The 26,395-nt window shown below is 38.2% G+C and overlaps 1 protein-coding gene across 1 annotated transcript in view; it reads left to right on the forward strand.

Moving 5' to 3' along the window:
- The first annotated feature begins 7,398 nt into the window (after nt 1–7,398).
- Megf9 (multiple EGF like domains 9) overlaps nt 7,399–26,395 on the forward strand; it is a 95,253-nt gene continuing 76,256 nt past the window's right edge. The window contains exon 1 of the mRNA XM_028754639.1: nt 7,399–8,169. Coding sequence (XP_028610472.1) covers nt 7,578–8,169 — 592 coding nt within the window. The 5' untranslated portion in view covers nt 7,399–7,577. The remainder of the gene's footprint in view (nt 8,170–26,395) is intronic.

Here is a 26,395-nt window from a genome sequence, read left to right on the forward strand (position 1 = left end):
TTTGGAAGGTTTTGTCATTTCTCAGGCCTCTACTGCTGCCCACAAGCAGCCCTCACTTTTTCTCACTATTTAAAATACTGCCTTCTTCACTGATAATAAGCTGGCAGCCAGAAGCCATTTCTGTGCTTCTGGTGATTTGAAGAGAGCCCTGGAACAGAAGTCAGAAGCGGGAAGGCCCATGGGCATCTAGCCAGACTTAAGGGCTCTTACTGGCCCACAGCTATGTAAGGAGTAATTTGAGTTTGATGGTGACTTAGGAGTTGGGAGGTTAGAATATGACTCTGATTCAGCTGCTATTTTGCAGCTATCAAGACCTTTTATTTCTGTAAGTCATGGTTTATCATTCACACATGATGTGTTTGGAGGGGCTTGGGCTTAAGGTCATTCTAACTGTGTAGGTTCTGTTAAGCTATTTCATTACCAAACAAAAGCAAATACATAAAGCATTGAGCCAAACCTTCCTAATAATGGCCATTCAATAGTGACCTATCCTATTTTGACATTTTTTCCTTTTGTAGACCATTCAGAGAATTGCTTATTTCTTTAAAATGGTGTTTGGCTATCACTCAGAAGCTAGCAAGAAATTAATAAAGTTATCATAAAATAGTCAGTCAGAGGTCATAATAGTCTTAAAGAGCTACATACACTCAAAGGCACCTCAAATAGAGATCAGAGTCAGATGCCCACTGTGCCAAATGCTCCTCGGTCCTGGTGTTGCCCTCTGGCAAGTGCAGGCTGTGGTGAGGAGACTCATCAGAGGGCACAGAGTGGAAGGAATGTGACTTTGCTGCCCGTCTAGAAATTCTGGCAGTGGAGTCTCAAGGACATTGTATTTTTCTGTTCTTTTCATGAAGAAAAACAGTTGAGGAAAAGCAGATATATAACAGTGATTTTTGACTGGTCATGACTAGTAATGTTTTGGCTCAATGCTTTATAAAATTGGTTTTGCTTGGGGATGCTTATCCTCCCAAGAAGGAAATCAGGACAGTGAGCCAAAATACCTTAACTGAACCTACACAGCTGGAATGACTAGGGCTGAATCTAGGACTCGTTATTATAAAATTGTTGTCTGTGTTAGCAACAACAGTTATAAAAAATAATAATAACCAAAGCAGAAGGAATCAGTAAGAAAAGATAGAAACCACTTTGGACCTGAGGTCTAATGTCCTCCAACTTATTGTCTTGGTAACCTTGGGCAAACTATTTGACTACTTTGAGTGACAGTATATTTCTTCATGACAAGAGAACAATCAATCTTTATTTCACAGCATAATGATAAAGGACTATGTATAGCAAGTGCTTTCTGTTGGTGCCTAACATGTAATAAATGCTTAGTAAAAGTCACTATTGGTGTTATTGCTATTGGTACTACTTCCATCTTCCTTCCAGGATTGTTACAAAGCTAACAGGAAGGACAGACTGGGAAAGTTCTACTTGCTATGTGCTTGTCAGTAATACCATTTGTTACAATTATAGAAGTTTACAGAAAAGATTTATTCCAGAAGCTCATACCCCATTCCTCCTCAAAATTGTTCAAATTCTTTGCTCTGCTGCCAACGGTGATGACGAGCAAGGGTTTGACTCGGTGCCCACTGTGAATGACGTCCTTCAACATCTCAAAGAACTGTGCAGCAAATGCTTTTTCTGATCTTATTTTAACATCAGAGGGACTTTGAAGCTGGGTTTTAACATTTAACATCAGTATTCAGAGACGGTGCTTTTCAATGAATATAGATTTGTGACTTAGGGCATGGTGGGAAGACACGACCTTAGATGCAAGCTAATTCTGTTGTTGGTTGCTAGCTGATTTTGAGAACAGTGGATGTTCCTTGAAAAAAAAAATATGAGAAAATGCAGAATATGTGGAGAAAAAAATTAGAACTTCCATAGTGCAGTCAATCAAAAACAATCAAAAACAAAGAATGCTTATAGTTCAGTGTATTTTGACTTGGTCCTTTATTCTATATTATCCTTGTACATGTATTACATAATTTTGATCATACCAGTCATGTAATTCATGTTTTTCATAAATGACTTCATTTCATGATTCAGTTTTTATCTTTATCCCCCCCCCATTCAGCCCAGAGGAAGATGTTCAATCCCTTGGAGCTGAAGTTACAGGTAGTGCTAAAAACAGAACTTGTTCCTGTAGAAGAGCAGCAAGTGCTCATAATTATTGAGTCATCTCTGCAGCCCATAGATGCTTTTTGTAGATGCTTCATATTCCAACAAGGAAGCATAGAGTACAACATATTCCTTTTAATTATTTAGGTTTTTCTAATTCTTATTAACCTTTTCCTCTGAGGCAGAATCTCTAGTCTGGCCTTAACCTCTGCCTCTATCTCCACTGTCTTGGAATCATAAGCATCTGCCATCATGGCCAGCATTCCATTTTTGTATGTCGATATGTATAACTAATTATTTTCTTTGAGTATAATCTTAAAAGTGGGAAATAAGATTCAAAGAGAATGGACAAGTTCAAGACTTCCTAGAAGGTTTCAATATATCAGTTTCTACAGTCCTAACAGCTGTTAAGTGACACTCTCTCCTCCGTACCAAGTATAACTGGTTTTTAGAACTTGTTGATTCCATGCAAATCAGTAGGTTTAAAAGGAAAGCATTGATTTGCAATGCTGACTACAGGCAGCACTTCATGCTTTTTAGTCACTTGTGTTTCCTTTCCTGGGAGAAGTCAGCCTAAGTTCTTTGTTAGGCAGACTTGATTAATGGTGGTCCAGCTAACCCTACAGCAAAAGATGCCAAACCTCAAATCCAGCTACATCTGATAGGAGGCCAGGTTCCTGCAACATTTGTAAGAGTCTGTGTCAGCTCTGATGTTTCAGAAAAAAAGAAAAGAAAAGAAAGAAAGGGCAGAGTGTCTGTGCTTTATTACAATAGGGAAGAAGCTGTATGAATGAGCCTCTGCTAACATATTTTTATGCTTTGTGACTCCCAAAGTCTTTTTTCTTAAATGTTGCTCTAGCAGGAGGGCTAAATGTGTCTGACCTTTCTTCATTATTTGCTTTTGGCCCATTGCTATGTGCAACACCAGTAGTCATATTAACAGACTGGACTATAGGGACAAGAATCAGCCTTGATGTCAGGCAGATCTTGGGCAAGTCTTAACCTTTTAGAAGTTTGCTTTCCTCTTCTTTTTTTTTTTTCTCCAGCGTACATGATAGTTCTAACCATAAGGAATGAATGTGTTCCTGTTTTTGTGGCGTTGATGATCAAACCCAAAGTTCCATGCATGCAAGCAATCACTCTATTCAGCTTCCACAGTGCAAAACAGTAAAATGGTCTTGTCCCATCACAAGACTCATTTTATCTCCAGGGCGCCTAAGCTGATTCTTTGGACTTTGTGCTGAGCTGGTGCCTAGCACAAAGTGGAATTGGACTAAACCTTCTAGAGAATTTGTGGTTACTGCTTAAACAGATTGCAAGCAGACATTCTCTGAATCTTAGCGACCATTACTCCCATAGTGGAAGGCAGCTTTCTTCTAGGGCAACAGGAAAAGTACTGGACCTCATTCTGATACATAATGTCAGGGCCATCACTTTTGTCTTCTCTTTAGAACATAATATCATGAGCATTTTCCCTTTACAGTTTGATGTCAGTCTGAATCCAGCCACTCTCACTTGCTAAGGGACCTTAGGCCAGCTGCTTAACTCTTCTGTGTCCTAGCTTTTTTGTCTGTAAAATACAGATAATGTAAAATGTTGTAAAGTGAGTCTGTGTCTCTCTATAACTTGTGTGTTGAAATCCTAACACTATCCCTAGATGGTATTTGGAGGCTTTTAGAAGGCAATAGGTCAGAGGGCAAAGCCCTTGTGAATAGGATCACTGTCCTTATAAAAAGACCCCAAACAGCTGCTTTGTCCTTTCAATCACAGGAAGATAGTAAAAGGATGGAATTTGTGCACTTGGATGTCTATTCCCAGACACTCAACAAGCTGGTATCTTGATCTTGGATTTCTTAGCCAACAAAACTGTGAGAAATATATTGGCATTGTTTGTATGTCTCCTAGTTTTTGTTATAGTAGTTCAAACAGTCTAGGGCATATACTTGGGCATGGGAGGTTCTAAGAGTTTAATGAAGTAATTCATGGGGATCTCTTAGTACAGTGTCTGGAACTTGCAAATTCTATTACCTATTATTGATATCTGTTACACTTCCATGATAGCCATCCTGATAGTGATGTTATATAATTAAATTGAACAAATGTATTTCTATCTATGATGTTAGATATTTATGGTATTTTTCCATTTTTAAATATAAAGTTACAAAAATAAGTCATGTTGGCCTTGATGCAATTCCAGTATTCAGGAAGCTGAGATAGGGGACTGCCATGACTAGGCTAAACTGGACTACATAGGGAGTTCTAGGACAACCTAGATTTGTATAATAAAGTACTGTTTCAGAAAACACAATAAAGCTAGTCATCTTGTAGTTTGTCGTATAGAGATAAAAGTAGAGCAGTAAATTTAAAACGTTGGGCTGGTTAGATGGCTCAGAAGATAAAGGTAATCACTACCATGCCTGGCAACTGGAGTTTAATATATGAAACCTAAGGAGAAGGAGAAAACCAACTTCCCCAAAATGTCTCTGACTTCTACATGTGAGCCAAGCATGCATGTGCACACAATCACAAGCAAAATAAAAAAAATTAAAAAGTAATAAAAAGAATCATTGTTAAAGTAATAATAGTATATTTAAGATATCTTACAGGCCTTGATTGATGGTTATTTCTGGGATCCTAGCACTTGAAAGGCCAGCTGAGGCCAGTCTAAGCTACAAAGGGAGACTGTCTCAAAAATACTATCTTAAAAAATGTGTAACATTTCCTAGACCTATTTTTGGCTAATTGTCCCACCTGAGAAGTCCTGCATGAAATGTCCTTGTCCAAGGCACAGCAGCTCTGAGTCATTCTGCAAGGGCTTCTAGGCCTTTGCTCTGGGATCCTCCTGGCAAAAAAAGCCAAATCAGCTTTTCCCCTCTAGCGGTGGAGAATCTCTGATACAGCACAGCTTAGGCCAACCCAGCAGTTTTTAGATGCCATTTGGAAATATCCAGTAGAGCAAATGTCAAGCCATGTCACCTGATCTGGAGTTTTTGGGACAGAGGTTAAGGCTGCAGTCTTTCAGCTAACAAAACTCAGAGTTAGCAATAGCAATTGAAGCATGGCATGACAATAGAGTATAATTGGTGTGTCAAAAAGGCTGTTAAAAAACAGTCCTGTTTGATCTGTTTAAAGAATTAATGGCCTCATTTTAAAGGCAAGGAAACTGAGGTTCAGAGAGGGTAAAGTTTTCCTCCAAGGAAACTTGATCCAAGTCTGTAGTTCTAAGACACAGGCTTTCCCAGTGAGCACAACAGGATCTCTTTCAGATTAATCAGCATGTATTAATGCTCACTGGAACACAGAGCTGGATGAAATTTACAGGCAGGGTATTAATCACAAGTTCTAGTCCTAAGGTTGATGAGTGCCCAGAAGAAGTAATTAAGTCATGTGGGTGGTTCATTTTATTTGTAGTACCTATGTCTCAAAGCCATCATTAATCCTTTTAGGAAGAGGCAGGAGTTGATAGATCAGGGCTATAAACAAAGGCTGGTAGGGAACTAGAGAGGGATGAACTCCCACTCAGAAATCCAAGTCCTAGAGGATGTGGCATTTTGGTTGGGGTTAAGGAACCAAAAGAATACAGGGGAGGGGCATGCCATGTCCACTCCCTTCCTAAAGACAAGTACAAATAGAACCTTGGTCAATTTTTGCTAAATATTTGTCTTCAGAACAGTTACTTGTCGCTCTCACTTTTGCCCCCTGTTTCTTACATAGGTAGGCCTATAAAGACACACCCAGAGACCACTTCACATTCAAAAAGAGAAAATTCACACAAAACACACTCTGGTATGCATGCATTAATATCTAAACATATCACATGAAAATACAAGTTCTCATATTTGCAGACTCACAGATACATACAATCTTCACAGACTTACAAATGTGTTTACGCTTTCATACGCAAGCTTGAACATATCCTCCTCCACCCACTACTCACTCAGGCAAATAAATGCATGCTTTTGTTAACACATAGGAGTTCACACACAAATCTCATCCTGTCTGTCTGGTTAGAGGAGAATGACTAATGAAAAATCATGTACAAAGGCAAGCATCCTAGGAGAGGCCAGGACTGGGTTTATAGTAAGGCTGATGGGATAGAATTAAGCCATCAGATGACAAACTTGTCCTGCCAGGCTACACCTAAAAGTTGATCAGCTGAGGCTACAATGTCGGGCAGCACTGGATTCTGGGTGATGGTGCAAGTCTGCCTGCCTGAGTTCCAACTTCCTGCAGAGTTTAATGTCATCCAGGGTCAAGCTCTGTTATCAGCCCAACCCCAATGCCGGCAACAGGCAGGAATCTCTGGGGACTCAGAGGCAGTGCGGGCTGCTTTCCAACCTTAGACTTGTCCTGACACAGTGCAACCCCAAGTGGTTAGCATTAATGACGGTTTACAACGGTGGGGCCAAGCATTGGGTTAAGCCCTTCAAGTACATGATTTCATTTTCACAACTCTGTGAGGGGGATGGGGTGTGCCCTCTAATCTTACCATTTAAGTGGATAAGAAAACTGCTTGAGCCACAAAACCACTCAGCAAGAGAGACAAGGAGCTGAAATTCAACTTGGTCCTATTCTATTCTTTTCGAGTTTCTGGGCATAAAGTGTGCATAATGAGTCTGTCTCCTCCACACCCTCTTGTGCTCATGATGGGGGTTCCAGGCCGTCCCATCCGGCTTAGTGCAGGATAGGACATCAGCAGGTGCTTACTGGGGGCACAGTGGTTGGCTTGCTGAAGCTGTCAGCAAGAGCTTTAGTTTCCCATCTCTGAAATGACGATGGCAGCGCTGATCCCGCAGGGCCGAGGCCAGCTGTCTTAAGCAACAGAGTGAGAGCGGAGCTCCATCTCGATCAGAGCTGCCACCATCCTCGCCCGACGCGGGGATGTAGCCTAGCCCCCGCCCGAATCCGGGTGCGGTTCCGGTGCCCTCATTGTTCAGAAGGGCGGAGACGCTACCCACAGGGGACTCCCCGCCCCGGGTCCAGCTCGCAGCCCAGTGGAACAGATGATTTGGCCCGGAGTCTGCCGCGCAGGCCGCGTCCTTTGTCTGCTCGGCGGCGTTGGATGCCCAAGGCCCGCGCCCCACTCTGTGGGTAGACAAAGCCGGAGTCGCGGCGAACCCAGCCGGCTCCACCGCCTCTCGCGCCTCCCGACGTCCCGCCCTCTTCCCTTTGAATCTTCTGATTGGTCTGCGCCGTTACAAAGAGGCCGGGAAGCGGTCAGATCACGTGGGCAGACGCGGCTTCCGATTGGTCAGACCCCGCTGCCTATCGAGGAGGGCGGGCAGTGCGCGCTCCGCCCAGTCGCTCCCTCCGCGTTGAGGCCCGCCCGCGGGGCCGGCCGCCTGTCAGAGGGAGGTGGCGATGGTGCTCTTGGTGGCGGCTGCGGCGGCAACGCTTTCCTTGGTCGGACGGCAGGGAAGAGAAGATGACTGACCGATCGACTGGATGAATGAATGAATGGCGGAGCGGAGCGCGCCATGAGGAGCCTGCCGAGCCTGGGCGGCCTCGCCCTGTTGTGCTGCGCGGCCGCCGCAGCCGCTTCAACAGCCCCGGCAGGGAATGTCACCGGTGGCGGCGGGGCCGAGAGGCAGGTGGTCCCGTCGCCCAGCCCGGGGCTTCGGGACCAAGCCAGCAGCCCCTTCCCTAAAGCTGCGGCTCCCACGGCGCAGGCCCCGCGGACCGGTCCCCCGCGCACCACAGTCCTCAGAACCGGGGCTGCGACCCCGTCAGCCGGCTCCCCGGAGATCATCTCTCTGCGCACCAGCGCACAAACCGCTGCCACCTCCTTCCCGGTTCTGGACCTCTCGCCCGCCACCCCTTCCGAGGACGCACACACTCCCACCACGGGATCACCACCCTCCAGACCCGCGCCCACCACCCTTGCGAGCACAGCTGGCCAGCTGCCGACCACCTCTGTAGTCACCACCGCTCAGGCGTCCAGCACTCCAGGGACCCCGACTGCGGTGTCCCTGGACAGAAGCAGCAACAGCAGCAGAGTCCCGCCCACCGCACCTGTCACCGAACCCCCTGCTCCTCCTCCCCCAGGTGAGTCTCAGAGCTTCCTAGTCCTCTGGACCTTCCCCAGACACTGCCTATTTACATATCAGCCTCCTCACCTGGCCGCTTCTTGCCCAAGAGCTTCCCAGAGGAAGATCCCAGCTCCAGCTAAAGTAAACCTCCAATCCCTCCAAATCTAGAAAGTCTTTTGTCCCCCAACCTAGTGCCTTGCTCTATCCAGAGGGAGCTGCTGCTGTATGGAAAGCTTAGGGTCTCTTCCTAAAACAAGGGTTTCTGGCCTTTGTCAGAGTCCCAGAATGGACACAAACTTTTGTATTGGATCAGCCCAGAAGGCCACTCCACCTGCGATATTTGGGGGAAAGTTTGAAAGCTAGAATGGTGCTTTATCAATGCCCAGGTAAAAACCGTTAAGGGATTTTCCCCCCAAAGCTCTAGTTTCCTTGTTTGTTTTTTATTGGTGTAGTTAATAGATGCTGGTGTGTGTGTGTGTGTGTGTGTGTGTGTGTGTGTGTGTGTGTGTGTGTGTTGGAAAAGATAGAATGTATTTTGCTTACAAACAGGCCACTTCAGGCCTGAAATTGAAAATACAAACGGCATTGTAGTCGGTGTTTTCGCTGCAAATAAGTAGATTTGATAGGTCATTTGGGACAGGTGTGTATCTAGGTTGAGCAAGTTTATAAATTAGGTTAAATTCTTTTCTTGCAGCACTTCATTCTGTCTCAATTCCAAGGTCAGTGCTTGGGCAAATGCCATTTAAGTAGGAATGCCCATTTGTGCCCTTTTTATAACTGGGATGTTCCTTACTGCTGATACTGACATGCCAATTTCTGTCTGAGCTCACAAGAGGAAATGTAGCTCTTCTGTTGGTGAAAGTGTTCAAGCAAAGTTAAGATACAACTGCTGTTCTTTCACCCTTTTGCATCTTAAGTAGGCCAGGAACTCACCCAATAAGGCCTACCTCTTTAAGAAATTTAGCAAGTTTCTGAGATCTTTTGCTTTGTGTTGGGGTGGAGATTTGCCCTGGGCACGCACTTGTCTAGCTTGATCTGATTGTTGACCTAATTATTAGGCTCAGTGGTTTACTGTGGAGTCAGGTATGGACTTTGGACTATAATTGAGTTGGTAGAGGATTTTCCCAGATGGTTAATTCTTGAATAGTATGTTGGAGCTTGGCAAAGGCATAAGTAAGAATGCAGATTATTCACTGCCCCCCAAAGCCACATTTGGATCTCTTTTAGCTTCAAAAAATGTACTAACTAGCTATTTTTTTAAACCTTTGGTGCTTTTTTAAGCTTTTTATAAAGAGAGATTGACATATTAGTAAAAGTTATTTAGACTAGTACCTACGTGTAGACCCTAGAGTCCATTTTTAGGTTTGAATTCCAGCTTATTGCCCCCCTTTGTCAACATAAGTATGGACAGGTCCCTGTGATCTCACTTTCTTCAACCTGGAGATGAAGGTTATCATAGTCCTTACAGGTTTTCTGTTCAAATTATGTAAAATGGACTGAGTGTGTATACTACTGGTGTACTGAGGAAGCAAAGACAAGAGGATCAGGAATTCAAAGCCAGCCTTGGCTACATTCAACATTATAGGCAACCTGAACTACATAGCAAGACTCTACCAAGAAAGAAAGAAAAACAGCAAAGAGAAGTTAGGAGAGGAAAGAAAAAATTCACTAAGTCAATGCATAACTAACTAGTGCTTAGAATAGTTCCTGTGCTTGATAAGCACTACCTGTGCTTTGTGTTTTATTTATGATCAGCCCTGTTTTCTGATTAGAAAAATATTGAGAAGCCAAGTGGGGATTTGTGACTTTTATACCTTGTTTTAGTAAATAGAAAAAGGACAAATTACAATTTCTGGAGTTTTAAACCCATGATATTTATCTATGAATTGCTTCCTTTTGTTAGTATCCAATAAATAAATATACAATTAATGTCACTTCACTTTTGACATTTTAAGAACATAAAGATAATCCTTAATGCCAAAAGAGATAATCAGAAGCCTACAAGAAAAGAACAACAGTCACTCCTTCGCCGCTCTCTAGTTCTGGTTCCTAGAGGACCTAGAGGTCACTCCTCAGAGCAGTTTGTTCTATCTTAAAAAATCTTTTTCTGGGCATATATCAACACAATAATGTTTTAAAATAATTTCTAGGGCTTAGGGGTAGAGACTTGTTTAGTGTGAATAATCACCAATCTTAATTAGTAATTTGTAAAATTAAAATGGAATTATACACACACACACACACACACACACACACACATATATATATAATCTTGATTTTTCACCTAACTGTGTAACAACAAACTTAATTTTTTTCATGTCAATACCTTGGATCTACTGTATTCCTTCCAATAGTATTTTTCATTGTAAGTATTCACACAGAAAGTTAGACTTGTTTAACCAATTCCTTATTAATTCATTTAACTAGTTCCTGATTTATACATAGATTGCTTTGAAAAGCACAGAGAATGTATGCTTGTTAAATCCATCATGTATTTATTATATTCTCTGATAGTTTGATACCAAATCAGCACTTAGAATTAAAATCAATTTGAAGTGAGACCAAATTGAATTTATGAATATTTACCATTTGAACTGTTTCTCATAGTTTCTATAGGATAACATCTGTATGGCTGTCTTTCTGCAGCAAATACTTCAGGATATCAAACTGAGGCCATTCACCTTTGTGTAAGTAGTGTATAATTTATACTCTTCTGTGAATTCATTCACAGAATTGTCTGTGTTTAGTTCTCAGTAGCTTGACTGATTTTGTGGCCCACTGGGTATGCAATTTTAGCCTTATAGTGATATATTCAAGTGGGACTTTTTAATTATAGCATGGGCTCCAATCTACTTTAGATAGTAAGCATAGCTCTTCAACAGAAAAAAAAAATTCTGTATGAATTTGAAAGAGCTGATTTGGCTTGCAAAGCTGGATTTCCTGTCATTGGGAAAGATGGTTGTAGAATTTCATTTTTACATTTCTATAAGAACTGGTTACCGTTTAATATATCATTTGATTGGGAAGGTCTTTTAAAGCACTATATGAATCAGTAAATATTTCCTTCCTAGAGATTTAGCTGGAAGCTCTCTCTTACTTACCAGTCAGTTGGGATCTCATTGTTTACACAGGGACACTGATCTGCAAACTGAAACTAGTTACCCAGCAAGCAGACACTTTCCTCTCACAAACTGGTACAACACTATACTGATTGGTTGGATAAAGGGTGGATAGAAATGCTGTGATCTTTCTAGAGAGTAATAATCAGCAGTAAGTAAGGCCCTGAGGTAATGAGAAATGCTTCCTTGGTTTTTTTTTTTTTTTTTAACATGGATTAATAGGATCTTAGAAGCCACTGAAGCCCAGCATGGCTCTATATTTTAAGAAATACTTCTGTAGGCTTAGGTAAAACATCTCTGCCTTAGCTAACATTTGACTAGATGGATTGTGGCCTTTGGAAACATGTATAACATGTATAAGTCTGTTTTCTCAGTGTAGGTCTTCAGATTTGGGGGATGTAGTTGTACTCTGAGTACAAAGAATAACTTCAGCTTCTTCAATTCTTCTTTACGTGACATGGCTTAATATTTCTACACTATCCTGGTCACCTTTTCAGTTTTGTGTAACTTCCCTAAAACAGAATAGAACTGAACCCAATAGTCTAGATATACTCCAGCATAGCTCATAGCAGAGACAGTGGTTACCTTGTTCTTTCTGGGTACAATACTGATTTTGTATTTAGTCCCCTAAGCACATTTTTTTTTTTGGCAGCCAAATTGTGTGGTTGACTCATTGAATACATCAAGATATCTGACTATTTTAACTTATGTATTTAAAAGATATGTGTTAGATAAATCTTCTTTTATCTGAACTTAGAAATGTTTGTGATTTTTTTCTAAAATATCAGAAAATTTTGCCGTGCTCTAAGATTGATTATGTTAAATTCAGATTTATTTAGAGCTCAAATTGTACTCCACCCAGGTTGTTCACATGACTTGCAGGGTGTTCCTACAAACTAAGCCTAAGGACAAGTCAGGGCAGGCTATTCTTGCCTCACTGGGAAGAAGAAATTCATGGATGTTAAAACAGTTTGGAAGGGAAGGGATAATAGCTGTTAGTTCTCAAGGGTCTCCTTCAGCTCTTAAGTTCTGTGATGATTAAATGTGAATGATTCAAGGCAATTTATACCTTATAAGGAGTCTTAATTATTTAGTTATGATCCAGACTACAAGAAGAGATTTTGTTTAAGCAAGCCTCAGAATCCAGTTTGAAATCGCTAACTACTATGAGGTATGAATGCAATATTACAAATAGATTCTATTTGATTTGCTTTATTTGCTTGGTTTTGTTTAAGATAGAGTCTAGCTGTATAGCTCAAGCTGACCTAGAACTTGCTATGTGGCTCAGGCTGACCTCTAACTTGTCATCCTCTTGCTGCTACCCTCTTGGTGGTTGGAGGTTCCTCCATACCTAATTTCATTTGAAAAGATCATTCTAGAAATGCAGGATCCTCCTAGCTAGACCAGAAGATGGTTTCTTTAGCCCAACAGTTAAAGCCAGAGTCTTATTACATGTAGTTATTTGTGACTAACTAATATTTATTTTATGAAAATAAAAACTGTATAGGCTCCAAAGAGAAGACAGGTTCAAAGTCTTTTATCAAAAACCTATGTGTATAGATATATTGGAGAGCTTTTTGGATTTTAGGAAGTTAACCAATAAATACATCCTGGTGAAGCTGGGAGAATATCTAGTAATCAGACTTATGAAGACATTCATATTAGCATGCTCAATATCAACAACTCAGTGGGATAAGAATCATGAGTGGCCTTGCCTTTGATCAAGTCAGGCTTTATTGTCATGAATATTCAAGGCTTGCAGGACAGACAGTCTGGTTCTTTACCTATCTTGGAAAACTTACAAGTACTTCCTAACCCCTCTTGGATAAGGTTATGTTACCTAGGTTGTCCTTATATTCATGGGCTTAAGGCATCCTTCTGTTTCAGTCTAAGTAACTGGAATTACAGAAATCACCATCGTGTCTGGATTCTTAATAATTTTCTTCAGTATTTGTTGGGCCCAGACCTTGTATCAGCTGGCCAGTACTTATAAAACACACTTGAGCCAAAGCTTTGCTCGTGGGCATTTGGCAAAAGCAGGGTGAAGCAAGATCCTGGCTCAACCCTGCTAAAGAGTACAGAAGAATCCTGTGGTCAATATTTCTTAATGCCTGCCTGGGATGGGAACTAGGTGGTCCAGGTCAGGCTCTTACGTTTTGAGAGAGTGACTCTAGGCCACTGACATTAGAAGCTGGGAGCTTCCCTGTGAACACTGTTTAAAAGCTTTGTGTGTTACTGCTCATCAGAGCTGCAGTTTGGGTGTCCATCCCTAAACCCTGTCCCTTCTCTAGATCAGTTGTGGTTTGTTCCTAAACTTAAGTTGCCCTCCTTACCCCTCTGCATCTCAATAAATGGAGTAGGTTAGAGGGAAAACATGGGCATTTGTGTTATGAGAGGTGGACACCGAGAACACCCTGCACAGCCTTCTTATTTGAAGACAATATGAGAGTCCAGTATGTTCTGTGTCTCTCCTGCCTTAGAGACAGGAGAGTAAATGTTAACACCATGAAAAGATTACCAGTGATGAGGACCTCACCATGCTTTTGTTATAAGGGATCTACCTAAGGCTTATAATGCTTAAACCCCCTTTGGTATCTGTTCTAAATCTTGGTATCTTTTACTACTAAGAGTAGCAGAAAAAATATTTGATTTTGAATCTTCTACTATTTTGCATTAGGTTTGAGGATTATGGACCACTATAATAGTAATTACAAATATGCTGTGCTTCTAACAACACAAAATGTCTTACATGCATTAAGTTATTTCATCCTTAGAATAGAGAGGTACTGTTATATTGTATGATCCTCATTTTTTTATGGTGCTGGGCATTAAATCCGGGCCCTTGCATATGATAAATACATACTCCTCCTTTGGGCTGTAACTTTAACACTGTTTTATAAATAAGGAAACTGAGGTCCAATGCTCTTTGGTATTTACGGTATTGTGTGCTACTCATCCAAATTTAACTTTTTGTTTTATAATTGTTTATGACTGTGATATTAAACTATAGCGTATCCTTTTGATTAGGGCACATCTTGCTTTGATGGGTGTCTTTGTATGAATTATCTTTAGGTTCGGTTATAAGGAATTCTTATATTCAGTGTATCTTATTCCTGGTCTTAGCACCTACTTTTGTTTAGAAATTCCTTAGTCTGATTAGTTTCTGAAATAGCATAAACTCCATAACATTAGTTTAGAGACTTTTGAATAATGTCTCCAGGAAGCCTTCTGGCTAGTTGAAAATTTACACATTAAAATAATCTGACTAGGTCATTTTATCTTGATTTAACTAAAGACTCATAAATTAAAGTGCATTACTTTTCATCTTAGCATTCTAAACATGTGTGCATTATCCTTCCAGACGTCCTGGCACCCTCTTAAAAATAATGGACCGAAGTATTACAGTGCTGCTTTTACTGATGGGTAAATTGTGGGTAGAGGATTACTGCTTGAGCATACTTCGTAGAGCAGAAGCAAATAGAAATAGAGGATCTTGTTTAGTTGAAAGAACATTAGATGATAATTTTAATTACATATACCTTTATTTTATTTGTTTTGTCTTGATCTTGTTTTTTTTTTTTTTGCATGTGTGTGTGTTTTCTTTAGATATAAAAATCTTTACTGTTAATTTCAGCATTATATTACAGGTATTTCTGTGGCTATGTTTAGGTCCTTTTAACATATAGATTTTAGTTTACCATTTTTTTTTCTGTTTTCTTAGTTTACCATTTTTTTTAGTAGAAGCAACTATACCATCTGCACTTGCAACTTTAAAAAGAGATTTTGTTTAATTGTGATAAAGAAAATAGAAAGTAAAGGTTATGCAAGGATCCATATGTACTTGACTCACTGTAAATGTTTGCTCAAAAGTAGTAACCTATCAGGTCTTTTTGCTCAAATATGTCCAATAAATTTATGTCAAAATAATCTCTCTAGTAATGCCACTCTTCCACAGGTTACTGTCAAAGAACTTTTCTGCTTTCTGTCTTTATTTGCTCATGTTTCCATTGCAAACTCTTCCATATACTCCTCTTACTGTCACATTCTTGGACCCTACCCCTCTTTCCCTGTCATTTAAAAAGCCAAATTACCCGCTCTAGTGAACAATTTACCACTTTGTCCTTCTTCAGTGCTTCCTCAAAGCCTGATTCTTCCAAGAGATCTTTCTAATGAACAAAAAGTCCTTGAAGATGTCTTGGTGTCAAGGTGCATGGAGTTGAACCCTTTTTATGCAGAACAAAACCTTTCTTTTTTTCTATGACTGTCTTTTTTCATATATATACTTTTTAAGCAACAAAATATCAAGTATTTCATGGAGCAATTTTCTTTTTCTTTTACAAATAATATTGGCTATTTTTGATACACTGTTTTGATATATGAGGCTTAGTTGTGTTGAGAAACAAATATTTTGATCTTTCGAGTGACAGAATTTTCCTTGTAGAAATACAATTAAAGTTAATAGTGAATAGAATGCTTCTAATAATTAACAAGTATGGGTTTAAAAGTGCTCTTAGAATCTTCTAGAGCTTTCTATCTACCTCAAGGTTAATTTCTCTGTGTTATATGAGTGTAAAAAGGCTTAGCTTCTGTCCTCTATTGATTCTGTTATTGGTAAGTTGGTAGGTTTCACAATTGATCATTTTTATTTCTAGCTGTTGTCCTTGGAGTTTATTTGCTGAGTTTAATCCTTTGGCTGGTTTAACTGCTCATATTTAAATAACAGAAAGATGGTGATTAGAGATTAGGATTGTCTACATTTCTTTCCTAGACATTACCTGGGGCTCAATGTAATAAAAAGAACCTAGTCATAATTAAAAATAAATGGTATGGAAAATAAGTTAAGCTATGGAATATGATTGGGAAACTCAAATAAATTTCTCTTCTTTATTTTAAATTTTTTTATTTAGAAATAGGAATAGTTAGAATCTTTTTGGAAATATCTTAATCTGCCTCTTCAGTTGCATTACACCAAAATGATCTGCTGGAGGAAAAGAGACATCAGTTCAGCTTTCCTTTCTAGTCTGATATGTAACACTGTGGCAACAAATACAACTGAGTACTTATATGGACAATTTCTTGTCAGGCTTTTAAAATATGTATCATTTGTTCTTGAACAATAAAGGAGTTAAATGGCATCATTCCCATCGTATAGATACTGGGACTCAGAAAGCTTAAGAGGAAAGGAGACCAATGAAGTGACTCAGCTGGTAAAGGTGTCTCTCACCACACAATAACTTGGGTTGATTCCCTTGAACCCATATGGCAGAAGGAAAGTACTGAGTCTCATAAGCTTTCTCCTAACTCTGAATATGTATGCAAGTGCACTGCCATATGTAAGCATGCTTACACAACAAACCTACCTCTCCAGTAATAAATATAATAAGAGAGGAGGAGAGAATAAACTCCTACAGTTGTTCTCTGACCTCCCACACACTTGTCATAGTACATATACACAAAATAAATACATGTAATTTTAAAGAAGTAATTTACATTTATATCACCATTGAATAGCCCCAAATAGATTTTCAGTATTTAGTGACCAAATGAATGGAGAAACTGTGGTAGGTAATTAGAGTAGGCATGCAGTATATTCTTGAGGAATATAATGTAATCATGACCTTCTCTCTTAAAATGAACTTCCTTCTAGCTTTTCCTTTTTGCTCCTATTAATAGAGCATACCAAACTCTGAGAGCTTATATATTCTACTAATAATTCATTTTTATTACATGACTTTGTCCTTTCTATTTTTTTTTTAGCTAAAAGAAAAAACAAAATAGACAAATGAGGACCTGATAATTTGGGGGAAAGAATAGCTAAGTTAGAAAGCTATTCTTGTATATAAGATGTGGGGTTTGAGGTCATTTTATTAATCTCATGATTTGGACAAATAATTTCATCTATAAAATGAGATGAGAACTTTGACTGTGTAATTTGGGTATTTGAACTTCCTCAAGCTTTCTTTTTCATTTATGTATTCAATTTTGATTTTGATGTCATACTATAAAATGAAAACAATGGACAAAAGTTGTGACAAGCATGGTAAATCTCTATGTACATGAGATTAAGTCAGATGATGTGATACAGAGTCATGTAATTGACTTAGCAAGTTTGATCAGCATCTGATCTTGCTGATCTTGTTCAGTGTCAGGGAGATGCCATTCTGAAGAAAGCATCTGTAGAAGATGCTGTCTGAAAGAGGAAACCTCCTGAGGCCTGACAACACTACAAAATTTAGCCAGGCAGAGATGATGGATTAAATATATTTTTTCTTTAGAGCAGATTGATTGCAGTCTTTGATACAAACTGAATATAGAATATTGTGTCTTTTTTCCATTTTTTCTAGTCTAAAGGATTTAAAACAAACACGTTAATTTTAATTAATGTACCTAAAGAGGAGATTTGCTTCATTTCTTTTTAAAATGTTTATTTATTTTTATTTTATGTGTATTGGTGGTTTGCCTACATGGGCGTCAAGATGCCAGACTCCCTGGAATTAGAGCTACAGAGAGTCCTGAGGGGCCATGTGGGTGCTGAGAATTGAACCCAGGTCCTCTGGAAAAACAGCTAGCGCTCTTAAACCACTGAGCCATCTCTCTAGACTCGAGATTCAATTATTATCTTTTACCTTCCATAAAAATCAATTCAAAATTGACCAAAGACCTTAATTTAAAACCTGAAACATCTAAAAGAAGTTTCTAGAAGAAATACCATTTGAGATATTGCGTTAGGCCAGAACATTTTAATAGAACACTAATACCACAGAAGCTAACTTCAAGTATCAATAGACAGGGCTTTTGTGAAAATTAAAAGTTTCTGTACAACAAAGGAAACAGCAGAGAAAACAACCCACATAATGGGAGAAAAATTTTTACCAGCTGCACATCAGACAAGGGGCTAAAATCCAGAATTTACAAAGAATTGCAGAAATTAAATGCCAAAGAAATAAAACTGCCAATCAACAAATGGGCAAATGAAAATGTATACTTTTCAAAAGAAGAAATAGCCAATAACTATTTTTAAAAATGCTCAGTATCTCTAGCCATTGGAAATATGTAAATTAAACTATTTTGAAATATCACCTCAGCCTTGTCAGAATGGATCACATAAATAAATATGACATCAAATATTGGACAGAATGTGGGGAGAGAGAAATTTTATTCACCGGTGGTGAAAACTAATGCAACCATTGTGGAAATTAGTTTGAAGATTTCTCAAAAAATTAGAAATAGAACTACCACATGATCCCACTTTTTATTCCTGGGCATATTACCCAGAGAATTCCACATCCTATCATAGAGATATTTTCACCCTCATGTTTATTGCTACTTTATTCACTATAGTAATCAGCCTAGTTGTCATCAACAAATGACTGTATAAAGAAAATTTCCTATATATATAGACTATTTAGCTGAAAAGAAAAGTGAAATCACAGATTAATAGGAAATGAATGGACTTAGAGTCTATGCTTTTAAGTGAGGACACAAAATCTCAGAAAAGTAAAATATGTTCTTCCTCATCTCCAGAATCTAGCCAATAATATATGTAAAGGTCTAATCAATGTGCATGTGGGGACAGTATACCATGTAGAAAAGAAAACAAGAATGGCTAAATATTATATTAGGAGATGGGGACAGATAGAATGCAGGTAATGGACACAAGTTTTGAAAGAGGATATAAAGCTACTTGTTTTTCTAGTTCCAATTTTGTCATATATTTTTTATTTTTGATAGATAAATGCATAAAAATACATTTGGTAGTAAACTGTAAAATCCAGAATGAAGCTCCAGAGCTTCCATTCTCAATACTATTCTAACTGGATAGAAGAAGTTCATTAAGTTTTACTGTTTTACGGTCTGGTTAATTTTGGTGTGTGCTTTTTTATTTGCATTTTTTGAAATACATAACAAAATATAAAATAAGAAAAAAGTAAACTTTATTTAAATAGACACTGTTTAAACTGAACAATATTTGAATGCATGGCATTTTTCACTGTATTTTACCAACAGAAATCTAATTTTTTTTTCTCCTTAAAGACACAGGTACACACTAGAAGTTTGGTTTCAATCTGCCCATATGTTTTGCAATTAGATCAGATGGGATTGCTTTTATACTGGTAATAGAACAGCTGTTCTATATGATGCCTTGCCAGGGAGACAGCTAAGCTCCAAGGAAAGGAGAAATTTATTCATTTGGAAGAAGGAATGTGTTCTGCCTAATCAAAGAGAAAGTGATAAGGAGCAGGAATGTTTTCAGCTTACAAGAGGAATGTTAAATAAATTTTAGTTAGCAAACGTTATGCCCTTGAGATAACTGATTTTTGAAAGCTTGTTTCAGTATTGTGTTGTTCTTAGCAACTAGCATATTTCCAGAGATCTTTTTATATTTTCATGATTTATTTTAAATCTGCTGCTTTTACTTCATGAATGTGGGCAAAGGGGTGAGCAGTGAGCAGGACATGATAATCCCGAGTTCCCTTTAATTTTAGTGCTCATTAAAGATATCTATGTATGTATATGTGCTCGCACACACACACACACGCACACAAGTATATTCTAGAAAAATTTTGGACGTTGGCCACTCTGAAAAAAACTGAGTGAACTGAATAGCTTTTAAGGTTTTCTTCAGTCTTGTCAGTCATTTATAGAAACGTCATCCAGGTGTGGGAAGGGTTACTGGGAATAATTGGGGGGGGCAATAGGAGTGGTCAGCATTCCAACATGCTGTTTTTGTCTCATTTTCCTGTTGATGATTAGTTAAAAGATATCAGGCCTTTACTGCTGTACATTTTTAATTTGGCTTTATGTTCCTTACAGTCCTAGTTCTGAGTGTACAGCATTACAGCAAACCCACCACCCACTAACAATGTGTGGGATAATGAATAGCTAGACAGTATACCAAATGCGCAAAGCAGTTTGGCTGTTGGGTATTATTATACTGAATTGTTGGTATATTGCCTGTAAACCTATCCTGTTTAACTGGTTTTAATTTCTGTGTTAGTTTGTTGCTCTAACTTGTCCACAAATGCAAGACTGGAAGGTTCAGCTAATCAGTGGAATGGCATTCAGAATTAAATTCCAATTCTTCTTTCATTGACTTTATGTGTTATTAAATGTAATTTCTAATGGTCTTTTATCAGGTTCCCTATCTATAAAATGAAATATATTTTTCCAGTCTCTCAAGGTTTTTGAGAAGTAACATATAACTCAGTTTGGGTTTTTCTCAAAGAAAAGGGATTTATAGAGTTCAAACTGGTTTTTTTTTTTCATTGTTTTTCAAACTGTTTTCTAGTGGGTTTTTTCCGGTTATGTGGTTTATATTTGTTCATAATGTACTATGAATAAGATAGCCTTTTAAACAGACACAAATTTATATGTGTGTTTATATGTGTTGTATTTTATAATATTTTTATTTACTTTCTTGTATAATAAATTGTGCTGTTATTTTTAAAATTTGGGACACTTTAATGCCATTCTTTGTTGATTATGTTGATGAAATAAAACATAATAAATCAGACTTTATAAATTTTAATATTATTTTAATTGATTTTTGTTTGCTTGCTCATTTCAATTTTGGGACAGGGCCTCATTATTTAGCCTGAAATTTAATTGCAGGGTGGCCTTGAGCTTAGGATCTTACTGCCCCAGCCTCTTCTGTTCTGAGATTATAGACTTGTGCCATTAGGCCTGGATCATGGTTGTGCTTTTTGGAGTGGATTCTGCTTCACCATTTTTATGTTTAAATGCATAAATATATGTTTTAGAATATGAAAGCAATTGCAAAGTTAAAAAGTAAACTCAGACATAATAAAAGCGACATTTTAGTGGTAATTGCAGGGGTTTTTTTTATATCAACATTGTTTTCCTCCTCTTCCTTGCCACTGATATAATTCTGTAGGTTTTCAATGCATAAAAACCATTCTTTCAGGTAACTTCACAGATGTCAGTATTTTAAGATGGGATGGCTTCCAATTGAAGTTGTAAGTAGAGACTTTAGTGTTATTATGTTAATTTATTTTATCAAATACTGAGAGCTTGGTATGTTCAAATTATCGTATTAGGTATTTCCTAATCCTTACAGGGGAAAAATTATCCTATAAAGCTTTTTATCACCAACTTTAGTATTTTATTGCTGTGCATATCACTCCATTTTTCACAGCAGTAAATGAGATCACTTATTTGTTAAGAGAACAAAAATTCAAGTTGAATTTAGCACTTGGGAGTCAAATATATGACAGATCCACATGGAAAAATTCACCATGATTTATTTGGTCTTCATAAAGAGTACAAAGCTACTTTACATAGTGACCTACAATGATTTGCTTGGCTTCTCTGGTAGAGCCAGATCAGTGACTCGCTCTTGTGTGTCTCTCCAATACAAACATGCTTTTTCTGGGTTCAAGGGGCACTTGAGAACCTAAAGCATTCTGGCACCAAGCCTGGCATGTAATATTTTCAGTCCTGGGGTAAGAAACCAGGGTGCCCATCTGCCCAGCTCGTGCACTGCCAAAATGTTTAGGTGCTATGCTGGGGACATGGCTTAAAAATAGCCATGGCCTTCTGAAAACTGATATGTGTCCTATACCATGATCTGGAATTTCTAAATTTTGAACTGTGAAATCTGTAGTGAATCATAATGCTGTTGAGAAAGAATTAAATTATTTAATGTGTATGCCAGTATTAAATAGTCAGCACTTAAATTAATAGATACCACATACTAAACACTCCAAATTAGCTGTCATTATTATTTATATTGCTTTATTACCTATCAATAATGTTAGGGTAACATCAGAAGAGCATTGTAATTTGAGATTAATAAACTTATCATCTTCCTTGACAGTCTGACATGACTTTATAATTAGAAAGACATACGGTTGTCACAGATCAAACTTCTCTAATAAGTGTTTTTTTATTGTGCAGGGTAAGACCAGTGTTGTTGCAAAGGCTATGCCCTGTCCTTTAGAGGGGCCTAGTTCAAGTGAGAAACATTGCCAGACATGACAGCATTGGGCTACCTGAAAGCTATTTCAAAAGGCAAATGTAAACATTCAGTAGTAAGGGGCAGGAGGATCAGGATGCCAAGACCAGTTGGGTGGGGGGTAGGGGGGTGAAGAAGAGGGTTAGGGAGAGGGAGAACCAGCAGCAATAAATGCAAACTTTCAGGAATTTCTGGAATAGCAATTGGCAGTCCGTTAAATATACATGCCTCTGGGTTCTTTTGTCAGTACCAGGCTGTAGTCACAAATGGCCTAGCAAAGTGAGAGTCTGTGTGTTCAATTCAGTATTGGTATCACATTGTTCTTTCATAGAGGATACCAAATAGATTCTGGATGTACAAGTGCAAGTTACACAAGCTACCTGGCCTTCAGTACTACCCCTGTAACATGAGTATAATAATACTTACTTAATAGCCCTATCATATAAACCCAGCTCTTCCTGACTCCAAAGGCTATATACTATTTCTCTGACTAAATTGTGTTGCATTGCCAAAGCAGATGGGAGCAGCAGAAAATGGAATAGAGCATCAAGTGGGTACAGAACTCATTTTGGCTTCTGATTTTCTCACCTTTTCTAGCCTCCTCCAGCAAGCTCATATTTTTTGTTTCTCAGCACTTGGATCCAGTTGTACATAGTGATCCATGTTTGCTTTCAGTAGTTCCTACAAAAATCAAAATTAGATCAAAGAATTATTCTCAAAGGCAGATGTGGGTGGAGTAGGAGTAAAGAGAAGAGGTTGTGGTAAGAATAAGATGAGGACAAACAGGTGGATGAGCATGAAAAACATAAAATAGAACCAAAGAGTGACTGTGAGCTTGCCCTTCAGCACCAGATGGTTGGGGCTGACAGATGACCATGTAGTGCTTGTTAGAATTTGGCAAGTGAAACCGCACACTGAGAAATGGAAGTATTGATTGTTCTTGACTGACAATAGGACCATAACTAACTTAATATAAACTCTAAGATCATGATGTTGATGTATAATAACACTATACAAAAGGCAGAAAAGGCCAGATGTGCAAATGTGAGTCAGACTTCTGCCAATCATCTCAAATTGCAGCCCTGTCCCTATCTAATCAACTTCTTAGTGAAAAGTTAGTTTCTCTCAATCAAAAGAAGAATTATTATTTCAACTATAGACCCAGCTCAATCTGATCCACTCAAAAAACATTGACACATGATGTGTAAAATTTTGGTGGGTTTGTTTGATAAAAAGAATGAACAAATAGCTTCAGTGTGTGGGGAATCCATGTTCAGCAATAACACTTTCACACCTGCAAGTGGACAAGAGCATCAGTCAGGTCCAACTTTAGATACAGGGCAGACATATACAATGAAAAACCTAATCATGTCAGTCTCCTACTTAATATTTAATATTTAGACTAATATAATGGTCCTGTTAAGCACAGTAAGTAATCCCAGCCCATAAAGCCCAAGTTGTTTAATATGACTTAAAAGTCTTCATTATCTAACCTTGTCCTTATTTCCTTCACTCTTCAACTTGTGCTTTAACTCTAGTAGAATCCGACTGCCATACTTTCCACCATGTACATTCTTACTGTGGTCACTAGTAGCACTGAAGGCAGCAGTTATCTGTGAAGGTCTTTTTCTATGTCAGACACTAAGTTTTAGATGAGTTGTGTGACCTCATTTAATACTCAGAAAGTATAATAAGAAATATGCTTTATCATCCTTACTCTGTTATGCTAAAATTGAAGTTTTAAGACTTTGAAGAGAGTGAACAAAATTTCATAGCTATTAAAATTTAGAACCTTGATTTACATTCAGCTCTTTCTAGCCTCAAAGCCTGTTTTCTTAATCATTTAAGCTAACTAGACTATTTTACTTTCTTTTATTCCATTCTTCTGCCTGTAGTGTCTTTCTTTTCAGTTTAAATAGGAGTCTTAATTGTAAGTATCAGAAATTAACACACTGATTTAATCAGAAATTGAGTTTACTACAAGGATTTCGAAGGAGTCAGAAAATTGCCAGGGGAACCCAATGTAGGCCATAAAACTGGCAGTGATGCCTGATGATGCCACCAAATGGGCTGCTGACATTGCTACTGAGCATTGGAAAGAGCTTGATGAGAACACTAGTACCTACTGAACTAATAGTAGGCCCTTCTGCCCATTGCCATACTACATCATCATCTCAGCCACCAGAGAGGACCTTAGGCTGTTTTTTTTGGGCACTTAGTTTCTAATTTAAAGACAAGGAAAGTACGTCTGATTGTTTTGTCTTCAGTCACTATGTATGTCCTGATTGTAGGGAAGGCCAGAGATGTAAGACTCGAACTTAAACAATTTGATGAGAAATCAGAGCTAAAGATATGCATAAATCCACTACATAGAAAATGATTCTGAAATACCAAGAAATTTTAATAGCAGTCTGTTGAAAAGAATGCCAGATGTCAAACACATCTTTCAGCCACCTAACAAACTTATTTGTCTTTGGAAAACACCATTTATGCTGTCTTTTACTGCTATTGCTCATTATATGTTCTAACATTACTGAATGGATGCTATGATTACTTGCTTTTAAGAGATTCTTGTTTTAAGTGTCAGTTGTCTCTGTACCAGCTCTCTGTCTTCTTATTTAAAGTTTTGTGCTTTATTGATGTTTGCACTTTGACATCATCTCATTTTTAACATGAAAGATTCATTGCACTGCTTACCACCTCTAGAAAGTAAGTTCTGCAAAGGCAGACGCCCTCTAAAATACAGGCTGCTAGATTAGGTCTTAGTGTGTGGTAGTTCCTCAGTAGCTGTTGAATAGAAGAAAACTCCTGAAATAAATTATTTACCTTTGACAATGAAACAGTAGTCAGAGAGACTTTTGAATGAGTGGCCAGTTCAAAGCATTGTGTCATAGTTTCCAGTTAGACTCCAAACAATAAGTGGGTGGAAACAGTCTTATTTATCTTTGGTCACCTCTTCCTCTTATCCAGAAGTATAATCAGAAAAGTAATTGGGAACTTCCCCAGATCTGCTACTGTGGTGGGTAGCCACAAAATGACTTGAGGATACTATATTTTCACTTTATGAACCCTTTTTCTTTCTCCATTATAACCAGCCACATCGGTGATTATCATTTTTTTCTGGGAAGAAAAGCTGTTAGGCAACTGCCTTGGATTTATGTGTTTTAAAAAATAACCCATTAGAAAATTAAAAATAACTAGAGAGATGTCTCAGTAAAATGCTTGCTGTGCAAGAATGCAACCTGAATGTGATACCCAGTACCAATGTAAAAACCCAGGAGTGATGTTGTAGGGGTGAGATACAGGAGAATTCCTGTGGATTGCTGCGGCCACTTTAGCTGAATCATTTAGCTTCAAGTTTATAGAGGGACTGTCTGTCTCAAAAAGTAACATTGAGAGTGATCAAGGAAGATAACTGACCTCAACCTCTGGCAGATACACACACACACACACACACACACACACACCTTAGAAAAACATGTATATACACACAAACAGTAAAAGTAAAAACTGAATTTGGAGAAAGGAAGTTTAATAATGCTGAAATTAATTTGCATAAGAGTAGTGGAATAGTAGAAATACAGTCTAGAATTTTTAGTTGTTAGTGTTTTATAATGAATAAAAGTATAATTTAGTTAGACTGAGAGTTTTCAATTTGATAATTATTGTCAATGACAACTACTATCTTTGGATCAAGGCTGTCCAGTTGTAATTTCGGCTGTGCTACATACCTAGTATCCTCACGTATATAATGGATGTAATTGGAGTTACTGTATAGATTTAGCAATAATTTATACAGCACTTATGATTTCTGACATAAATTTGCCTTGTGTTAGCTGTTCCTTTTGCTGCTATATTTTGAATACCTTTTCCCCTTTACTACTTCCAAGTCTCAATTATTCTGTACTTCTAATTCTTCCAAATCTGGTGATTAGTAATGTATTATCTTTTACAATGGAGAGCCAAAATCTAAAATGAGGTTAGGTTGCTTACCCAATAATCATGTGGCTGGGAAGTGCTAGTTATGGGATTCAAACCCAGATGTATCATATTTTTGAAGTCATTCTATCATGGCAAATTTACATTCTAGAAATAGATTAAACATAATGTTCTCTATTATATTCTTCCTTCCACTACTGTTAGTTCTA

The sequence above is a fragment of the Grammomys surdaster genome, unplaced genomic scaffold (assembly GCF_004785775.1).
Source record: "Grammomys surdaster isolate TR1022 unplaced genomic scaffold, NIH_TR_1.0 126029, whole genome shotgun sequence".
NCBI lineage: Eukaryota > Metazoa > Chordata > Mammalia > Rodentia > Muridae > Grammomys > Grammomys surdaster.